This window comes from Urtica dioica, chromosome 5, assembly GCF_054948205.1.
Source record: "Urtica dioica subsp. dioica isolate 48M chromosome 5, U.dioica_male_clone48M_v1_H2, whole genome shotgun sequence".
NCBI lineage: Eukaryota > Viridiplantae > Streptophyta > Magnoliopsida > Rosales > Urticaceae > Urtica > Urtica dioica.
This window is the reverse complement of record NC_142760.1, coordinates 37,011,521-37,022,232: the sequence shown is the minus strand read 5'-3', so window position 1 is coordinate 37,022,232 and position 10,712 is coordinate 37,011,521. Positions and strand designations below refer to the sequence as shown.

At 38.8% G+C, this 10,712-nt stretch overlaps 1 protein-coding gene across 1 annotated transcript; it reads left to right on the top strand.

Annotated features, from left to right (window-relative positions):
* Positions 1-1,070: 1,070 nt before the first annotated feature.
* Positions 1,071-2,166, top strand: LOC149398217 (uncharacterized). The gene is made up of 2 exons (XM_089614515.1): positions 1,071-1,295; positions 1,363-2,166. Exons 1-2 carry the CDS (start codon positions 1,071-1,073, stop codon positions 2,164-2,166), a joined length of 1,029 nt encoding a protein of 342 aa, XP_089470641.1.
* Positions 2,167-10,712: the final 8,546 nt, after the last annotated feature.

The following is a 10,712-nucleotide window of genomic DNA, read 5'->3' as shown; positions in this document are numbered from 1 at the left end:
CAGAAGGCATCTACCAATCTCAGAAGCTCTCAAGAGAATGAAGAGTTTTCACCACCCTCTCAATAATTCAAGAAACACGACCCCAACAACACAGGATCAAGACACGTCGCAAGCTCGCACCCCGACACGTGTCCCAAAAATGTTATCCGATAAATCGCATTAACATTTTGGCGCTAGAAGGAGAGGTACTCGAAAACAACCACGAGTTCTCCACCGGCAAATCCACTTCCTCCGCGGAAACCACAAAATTCACCGACAACAAATGGCTAACCACTTGGCCATCTCCGAGGGCGGCGCCCCCCGACGGGAAGCGTTGCACTCAACACTCGGGCCCGAGCCCGCCAAGCTCAAGAGAACAACAACCATCGAGATGAGGCTCACCCCGTGCCCGTTCCTGATGACCGAGACGCACGAATAAAGCGAATTGAGACAAGTCTCTTCCAACTTGCCGGCATTGTTGGAAGGATCGGAGGCCGCGGCACTGTCGTTGGAGACATCTTCAATGATCAAGACCCGAGATACAAGACTCAGAGCAAGGTCTAAACAACGACCCCATCCCCGAAGACGAAGACCTCGAGCCCCGCCAAGAGGTTAGCGACGACGCCCCCGTCCCGAGTATTCTTGACATCAGGCGCATCGTCCTCGCGGAGGCGAGAGCTAATCGTGAACGTCACCAACATAATGAGGTGCGTGAGGCTCGCCGAACGGTGATTGAGCCAAGTCCACGAAACCACCAAGCCGCATCGCGAAGCTTTCACTCATTCTCTGAGGCAAGAACAAGACACTCGCGTCCATCCGTTTTCGATCGCATAAGCCACGGAGAAGACGTGGGAGATAGCGGCGACGCTCGGAGATTCACGCCACCAAGGCGCATCCACGACCTGAGGCCCGTGCCCCACCATGACGAGGACATAAGACAACAACTCAATGCTCGGTGAGAGATTCCACGGAATCCCCCTCATCTCGAGCCAACAAACCTTCGAGCGGAAACGAGTGCAATCCCGGTCAACCCGACTCCACCACACATTGCACCTCTCGACCAAGCGTCAAATGAGAGAGGACACACAGACATGATGACCCGCTTCCAAGAGTTGAGGGACGAAGTGCGAGGTCTACGAGCTGCTCAAACCTTGACACCCGACATCCGCGGAATGATGGAGGACGTCGCCTCACCTTTCACTACTGAAATCCTGGCAGAGGACTTTGCGCATGACTTTCGCCTCCCGACCACGTCAACCTATGACGGGAAGACTGATCCCCTTCCTCACATCCAGCATTACCAGATGTGGATGAAGGTGGGAAGACATTCGCCGGCAATTCTGCCTCACCCTAAGTGGCCCCGCATATCAATGGTTTCTCAAGCTGAGGCCAAGGACCATCCAATCCTTTGAAGAGCTACAACAAAGCTTTCTTGCTCGTTTCAGCGGCTCTAGAGAACGAAAGCTTGGGAAAAACCATCTCCACACCGTCAAGCAGAGAAGGAACGAGCCTCTGCGCGAATACTTGTCACGATTTACCGAGGAATCAAACAAGGTCGATACGTTTGAAGATAACGACGCTATTTCGGCGATCTTAGATGGACTCCAACTTGGAGGCTTCCTCGACTCCATGATTAAGAAGGAGCCGAGGACAATGACTGAACTTACCGCCCGAGCCGGAAAGTACATCACTCTTGAGGAGTTCGTTCATGGTCGGAGAGTCAATGACCACGTAAGCCATATAAGGGATGAGGATGAATCTGAGGACCAACGAAGGAAGAAGGCAAAAGCTGATGCCAATGGTCGTCCCCCGACTGACCCAAGGCGTGGCCTAGTGCACAAATTTAAAGAACAGACCAATTTCACTCCGCTGAACACGAGGCCTGAAAGAATCTTAGTACTAGCTCGCGAGAAGTTCAGAGCCCCTGAACCTTTGAGGATGGAACTGGGAAAGAGAGATAGGTCAAAGTATTGCGAGTTCCACAAGGATCACGGGCACTTAACCTCCGAGTGCTTCCATTTGAAAAGGCAAATCGAGGCCCTCATCCAGCAAGGAGAACTGAAAGAGTTCGTCCTCGACATGATCAACAACGCCAGAGCCTCCACAAGCCAACAAAACGCGACCACCAACGGAGCAGCACATGGCCATAACAACCGAGCGAAGACTCCCCTCAACATCTTCAACTAAAGAGCCGCTCATCAGATTAGATATCTGTGCCATATACCGGATCCCAAGGCTTAGATCGCCTATTTTGATATTTGAATTCGTGAGCCCCACGGGAGAATGTTTTAATTTTGCTTTGTCTTTATTTTTGTAAACCCCTAAGAGGGTTTGACTTTTGTAATCCGCATCCGTGAAAACCCCTTTTGCAATGAAAAAATATTTTTCCGCTCACATTGCTGCTTTTGAATAATTTTCAAACTTATGCATCCAGAGGAATAAAAGAATTAAGAAATAATTAGCCTTACGAGGCCACGTCCCACGGGACTCAATCCTACGGGATCAGCCTTAAGAGGCCACGTCTTGCGAGACGCAGCCCCACGGGATCAACCTTACGAGGCCACGTCCCACGGGACTCAATCCTACGGGATCAGCCTTACGAGGCCACGTCTTGCGAGACGCAGCCCCACGAGGTCAGCCTTACGAGGCCACGTCCCACAGGACGCAATCCTACGGGATCAACCCCACGGGGTTAGCCTTACGAGGTCACGTCCCATGGGACTCAATCCTACGGGATCAACCCTACTGGGTTAGCCTTACGAGGTCACGTCCCACGGGACTTAAATTTTGCAAAGTCGCGTCCCACGAGGCGTACCGCTACAAGATACGTATCTAAATCACAATGAAAAACCAAACAGTCTAAAGACATCAACGACGAAGCTCTCGGGGAATTCAAATTAAATTTCTCGCTCGACAAGTCGCTCAAGAAACTGGGGGGTTAATGTTATGTCGTTATTTTCACATGGTATAAATAACACCCGGATAGCAAAAATTGACATATCAAGCTCATACACAAAGCGCCAAGCGACAAACGCCAAACGATAAGCAACGAGCGCCAAACGCAAGCGACAAGCGAATTTGGGACAAGCGACAAACGAATTTTCAACAAGCGACAAGCGAATTTTCAACAAGCGACAAGCGAATTTGTAACACGCGACAAGCGAATTTGAGACAAGCGACAAGCGGATTTGCGACAAGCGACAAGCGACAAGCGGCATGTTTTCCCTATAAATAGCTCACTCACACAAATCAAAATTCAATTCACTCTGAACTCAGAATCCTCTGAACTCAGAATCCTCTCAACTCTCATTTTTCTCTCAACTCCGAAATTCTCCCAACCCATATACGAAGATCAAGGACCCAATTGTTCTTCGAGAAAAAGAAATACAATGAGTGAAACCTGACTATCCAACATAGAGAATAAAGGAAAGACGAGAACAACAAAGAAGACAACCAGAAGGCATCTACCAATCTCAGAAGCTCTCAAGAGAATGAAGAGTTTTCACCACCCTCTCAATAATTCAAGAAACACGACCCCAACAACACAGGATTAAGACACGTTGCAAGCTCGCACCCCGACAGTCCCAAAAATGTTATCCGATAAATCGCATTAACACATCTCTTATCTCTTTGTGAAACCTTTTATAAAAAAAAAATATCGAGACTGAGAGGTTGGTTTCTTAACACCTAAGTTTAAAAAAAAAACCCCAGTTTCAATGTTAGTTATTGGTGTATATACATTCGCGAGTATTAATGGATGATGCGTGCTTTTACCTGTTTTATATAGTGACAATATGAGAGGCCTATATTATGAGCGAAAAAGAAAACTAATAAATAATAATACGTATGATTTTTTTCGTTTTGTTTTCGAATAGTCCATTAATGAGGGCAAGTACATAGAACGTTTATAACATTTGTAACGAGACACCAGAGTTTAATTATTTTAATTTTTGTTCAACTAATATTTAAAATCTAGAATTCATATTGAGAGAAACATATTTTCTGCCCTAGCCCTTAAACTATACACATGAGAAATTGTAAATTGCATTGATCAAAACTGTAAATTGTATAATTGCAACTTAAATTTATTTTATTTCAAAATTAAAATTATAAATAAATAAAAATTGAAAAATCAAGAAAAAAAGAAACGTCGCACAGATTAAGTAATTTAAAACGTTTAATTTGTTATCTAATCAACGTTTCAAGTATGTTTAAAATCTAGTCACATTTGGTGACGTGGAATCATTAATCAAATAGCATTTTACATGCTTGTCCATAATATTTCCATAAGTTAATTTTGATAAATGACTAATTTACAAAATAAACGAAATATCAGGTAGTTCTTTAAAGTTAAGTATGAAATTAGCTACATAGCTACGGCATACCGAGTTGAATTGAATCGAAACGAAAAATCCTACAAGTATGCTATTATTGATAAATGGATTTAAATTTCACTAATTTATGTATATTTTAAGTTTATTTGTGTGTGTGTGTATATATATATATATATATATATATATAACAAATTTATTTGCAGGTGAGGCATAACAAACTTATTGTTTGCTAAATATTTAACGTTTTAACGTTTTGTTAATTATAGTTAATTAGTTGCCGATTCTATTTATTAATTAAATTCACAATTTTGTCCAAACAACTCAATTAATGGGCATGAGTTATTTGGATAAAGTTGTCAATTTAATTGTTGTTAATAAAATCAGTGGCTAATTAATTATAATTAATCAAAATGTTAACTATTATATGAACTTAAGATTTCTTATGACTATATAACTATAGAAACATGTACATTTTTTTTTTCTTATATTATTCAGTATATTTTTGTTTGTATTTTATTGGTGAAATTTCAGTCGAAAATTATCACTCTACTTGTAATTTTTCATTTTCATTTTTTTTTTATAAATTTTTCTATCACCATCGACCTATCGGCCATCAAAATTCAAACTTTGATTATTAGTGATGGATTGTAAAGAGATGTCGTAAAAGTTGGACTACTATTCAAAACGAAAGTTTGTCCATGTGATGAGTGGTTGAGCCACATGAAGATTGGGGAAAAAATGCCCCCTTGAATTTTTGAAAATTGCAACTTTTCCCCTAAAAAAGTTTTTATTTTTTATTTTTTTTTATTTTTAGTCTAAAATTATATAATATTTTTAAATTTGTCCTCTCTTGACTTCGCCACTGTATGTGATCAAAGATGAATCTAATACTAGTGTTTATTTCACCACGGCACATGTGACCAGAGAGACATCTAATACTAGTGTTTAAATGACGTTGTTGAAGAGCTAACAAATAAATCAAAGGAGTTCTTCTCTTTTTGTTATAAGAAAACCAAACAGATAACTATGCTTGTAGTTTTTATATCTTTTGGATGGAAGATTAAGTACATTGGTAATACAATATGAACTAATGTATTACCGAATGTATAATAACCATAATTTGGAAGCTTTTTTTTTTTTGTCAAAAATCGTACCCCACGGATTAATTGAAGTGCCAGTATAAGGATAACATATGGTTGGTAACGCTAATGCGTTTTGTCAACAATAATAGATAGTGAAGTGTTTGAGAATTTTAAGATGTTTACATATTTGTAGTTTTGATTTCCCATATTTGAGGAGGACTTCTCATAGATGATTGATTTGTTCATAGTACATGATATTCCTCATCGGTTAATTTTTTCTGAGAAAAAAAATTCCTCATCAATCAATACCAATCGACTTTTTCATACCATGTGCTTCTACTGACATTAGCATCAAAGAGCATGTATCATGATCATAAATATCTTATTAACCAAAATATTAAGCACTACAATTTTCAAGTAATTTATTATAGGGATTTACAATTTTTGGAATGACTTTAAAATTATAATATTTCAAAAGAAATTATGATAGATGATTAAATATTTTATTATTTCCAATTTGTTATTTATTTATTTATATGGAAAGTTGAACTTAATAATCTAAAGGTCACATTTTCTTAGATATTTTTAAGTATTTTTTTTATTGATTCATATATCGTAGTCATTAAGATTCAATTACGTCATTTCAATGTGGGAGTTTATGATTATTTTCTAACATAAAAAATATGTTGATTATTAAACAACTTTTCTATATTTTAATTTAGCTATTTAGCGTTATTGGCCTAATATTTTTTAACACAAACGATATAAGCCACGATAATCTTTAAACTCTCACATTTAAATCTTATGGCCCATACACTTAATTCTTGTATGTAAGATTTTATATAAATTGCGCGTTCATATATAAATTTCGGTTACAAAATGCTCTAATTTTACTTTTGTGGACCTTTATTTTTTTCTTTCCGAAAATCCTTCATCAATAAACTTGAACCCGAACCATCAATCCCCTCTTGGCGTCAACCTTCCGGTCGATCAAATCGCTTCCCTCAACATAGCCGAGGAAGATTGGGACGATGTCCTCGAGATGGCAGAGAAGCTTGTGCGTCTCTTCCCCATTCCCAAGTTGCACTGAGAAAAGTCCTCGCTCCTCGAATCGGCACCCTCAAGGTCATCATCTCCAACCTCTCACGACTAACGAACTGGTCTTCGAAGCTCCTAGAAAAAGAAGACATGTGCTAAAATCATCGAGAATAGTGTTAGGAATATTGCCCACTAGAAGATGATGATTACTAAATAAGATAAGAAGTTACATTATTAGCATCATATGATTAGTGGGTTGAGGTCTGATAACATTCAGAATCAATAACAACTATCATCCATAGTTTATGTATCAAACTGAATCGCATGTTGGACATCCGAGATCAGACGGTGAACTAAAACTTGGTCGATGACTGATATGCGCTTGCAAAGCATTATCTAAAGTCATATATGTGGAACATGAGTAAGGGTTGATCACTCAGTGTGAGTATTATACACTTGCAGAAGGTGTACGACCTGAACATGCTTTGGTTTGGATAGATTCGTCGTTTAAGGACCGTTACAATGCACTAGCCGAGGCCGCTTATGATGGTCACAGTGACACTTGATCTAATATCCTGAAGTAATCATGGACTTCTAGATCATGTTATTGGCTTCTTTGACTCACCACGTTAAAAGCTAGTAAGACGCTGATCAAATAGGTGTCTTGGGAAGTCGGCATATGATTGTAGTAGAAAGTGTTTTACAGATACGGAATCCAGCCTTCCTGAAAGAAGGTAAATGTTCTCTCACCTAAGGGTTGATTCCAGAACCTATTGATTGTGCACACTATCGAAGTTGGCTTACGTTCGGTTGAATCTTTCGCTGGGGAAGCAACGATGCTTAGGGATTATATGTAACGAGAAATGTATAACGGAACAAATTGACCTATCTCGACACGGACAGAACCTGGAGGGTCATGATCACGTACTGACTAAATCAGTGGGCACTCGTTACGATGAGTAAATATAATTCTAGTATTAAAGAAAGGTTCAGTCTTGGATTACACGGTCGAGTCTTGAAAGAGACTAGACAATTCGATTTGAAAAGAGAAATGAATATTTTGTCTTTTATCGAGATTGTTAAGCTTCAACTACTAGGTCCATCGTTCCCGATTCGGCTTCGATAAAGGCGGATAAGAACGTTAATATAATAATATGTTTTATTATTATAATCTCACTTGCTGTAATAGTGACTGACAACATTAATTCCAAACATTGTATTTTGGGAATTAAATAAATACTTATGGCAATGCTGTTTATTTCTTGATAGATCAAGGAAATAAACTTTATATTTATTGTAGGACAAGTAAATATGTGTTAAATGAGTTTAAAGCTATTGGAACTTGAAAAGCAAAAAATTGGGCCTCCCTACCTTGGTATAGGCGATTTTTGTACTGGTTGTAGAACCATTATTTTTTTTTCTTCTGTTTTTCTGTTCCTAGATTAAAGGAGAAAATATAGGAAATATGATTGTCCTATACTCTCTCCGAATATTTAGGCTAAATATTAGGAGAATATATTTTCATAAATTTTCTCAACAACAAATATTTTATACTGTTGTATAAAATAAAATTCTAGATACTGATCTGACGGATGAGAGGAAAAATAGGATTCACTTGTTGAGATCCAAAGGGCTAAGATTTAATCCACTAGTGTGAACACAATAAAAGGAAATAATATTTTCTAGAATATTCTATAAGATACCTTTTGAACTGCTATAAACAGAGGGCTGATGAGAAGCGAATTTTAACCTAATTTTATCACAAATTTCGTGGCCTCCTATGCCTCGGGTGTGCTGACTTTTGCTTCATCTCCCTCCCATCGGAATTGCTTCAATTCCATTCTTAGAAATAAGAGAGAAAGATCGGAAACACCCCGTTTCCAGATCTAGTGAGATACAACGTTGCCCACTCATTTATCTTATCTTCCTCAGAGATTACGTTTCGGAAGACTTTGGTGTCATCACATCGAGTCCTTGAAGGAAGAGTTCCAGATCTGATCGTGTGGAGGCTTGTACGTTCAAGACGAAGACGGATTGTGAAAGCTTTCGGTTCGCAAGCCAAAAACTGTAAATTTTCTTAAACTTATCTTTCTCATCGGTTGCTTGACATATTGATTACTCTCATTAAATAACGTAGATCTAGATCTTGTATAAATAACCATGTTTTAATTAGCTCTTATTAGCGTAATTTTATTGCTTCCGCTGCATCATGGTTGTTTTATGGTGTTGTTTAATCGAGTGAATCACCAACAAGTGGTATCAGAGCTAGTTGATTTACGTTTTTTTTTAATATAATTCGTTCGTGTGATTAAATATAGTATGGTTTGAATGGATTTATATTTTGATATGAAATTCTAACAATTCTGTATATTGATATGTGAATTGTGATTCGTGAGTTGATCGTAGATTATTTGATTCTCGCTTTCTTAGATTTGTTGTTAAACCCGAAATTCAAAGGGTTTGTAATTCTTATTAAAATACTTGCTATAATCCGATGATCGTGAAATTCAAAGAGATGTCTACCCACGATATCAAGAGATGACTATCCAAACTTCAGCCCAAACGGAGGTCAGATGATGGCGCTTTGAGACAATCGATTTTGGTACACCATGAGCTCTCACAATCTCGTGTACATAGATTTCAGCCAATTTATCCACAAAAAACGTAGTCTTTAGTAGTAGAAAATGTGTGGATTTTGTTAGTCGGTTAACGACTACCCAAACGGAGTCGTAACCTCCTATTGTCTTTGGTAAATCTGACACAAAGTCAATGGTTACATCATCCCATTTCCATCCTGGGATTGGGAGAGGCTAGAGAAGACCTGCTGCGTCTTTGATGTTCCGCTTTGACTTGTTGCTTCATCGATGTATGGAATAAGGCGTTGCATAAGCTTCTTTTAACATTTATGTTTGGATCTCATTTTTATTTGCTACGTACACTCTCGATCTTTTTTGCAACATTTTTGTTTGAAGTTATCCTAAAACATTGTTGCATAAGCTTCTTTGACATTGATGAACACTTTGCCAAAGACACTTTAGCGTTATGTTTTCGTTGTATCGGAACATTAAGGTCCAAGTGTTTTTAATATTTTAGAGCTGAATTTTTCATAGTATTTTAAATATTATCGGTTATATTATTTATCACAAAGTATTACAAAATAAAAAACATTCAGTGCAAATCATTACAAATATTTCTACATACTATAGCAAGAGAAGCTGACGCACGTCCCATAGAGAGTAAGAGGGAAGCTCATAGGGGGTGGACGTCACAATGTTGCTGGCTGCAATTGGGATCGACGCTAACAACTCACAGTCTTCAATTGCATGAGCTGTGATTGAGATGGAAAACACATCAAGTTGGAAATGGTTTCTGCAACTCCTTTGCGAAGATCTAGAAATCCAGAATCCGAACAGATTCACTATGATGACTGATAGACAGAATGGACTTGAGAAGGCTTTAGGAGATACATATCCAGAAGATGAGATCAGATTCTGTGTGCGGCATCTTCATGCCAATTTCAAGAAGGATCATGGTGGGCTCTGATTGAAACAAATGTTGTGGAATTGTGCACGAGCAACAACAGCGGCAGAGTTCAATAAAAGAATGCAATAGTTGAAGGCAGAGGATGTCAATGCACATGACTGGCTGATGAGGAAAGGTCCAAAAGAATGGGGCAAGTATACTTTTCAGGGTCCATGTGAAGTGTGACATGCTAATTAACAACCTGTGTGAAAGCTTCAACTCTGCCATTATTCTAGGAAGAGATAAGGCTACTGTAACTCGGCTTGCGAATGTTAGATTCTAGATTATGTACAGGTTTTCCAAGAAAAGAATTGAGGTTCATGAATGGAAACTCCAGTCGGAAAAATAATATTGGAGATGATTGAAAAACACAAGAACGTTGCCAGGTATTGTCAATCGACATTAGCAGGTAAGGGTAAGTTTCAAGTCACTTTTCTTGGAGCTGAGCAGTTTGCTGTAGACCTGAGAGCTAAGGTTTGTACATGTAGAAGTTTTGAATTAAGTGGGATATCTTGTGGACATGCATGATCTTGTATTTGGTCATCGGGTCTAGGGTCATGGACTTCGTTGATGATTGGTACAAAAAAGAGGCATACATGGATGCTTACAGTGGGATAGTTGAGCCTATGACAACTCCAGAAAAAAAGGCATACATGGCTGCTTACAGTGTGATTGTTATTTTAGGATGTGCAAAACAGATTGAATGTTGTTGTTTTGGGATGAGGAAAACATATTTTATGCAGACAATATTTTATGC

Bases quoted from the DNA above. Each gene is read 5' to 3' on its own strand.
- LOC149398217 (XM_089614515.1), top strand. From the start codon at position 1,071: ATGATGACCCGCTTCCAAGAGTTGAGGGACGAAGTGCGAGGTCTACGA. The intron at 1,296-1,362 runs GTGGGAAGACAT...TGGTTTCTCAAG, and splicing joins ATTACCAGATGTGGATGAAG to CTGAGGCCAAGGACCATCCA.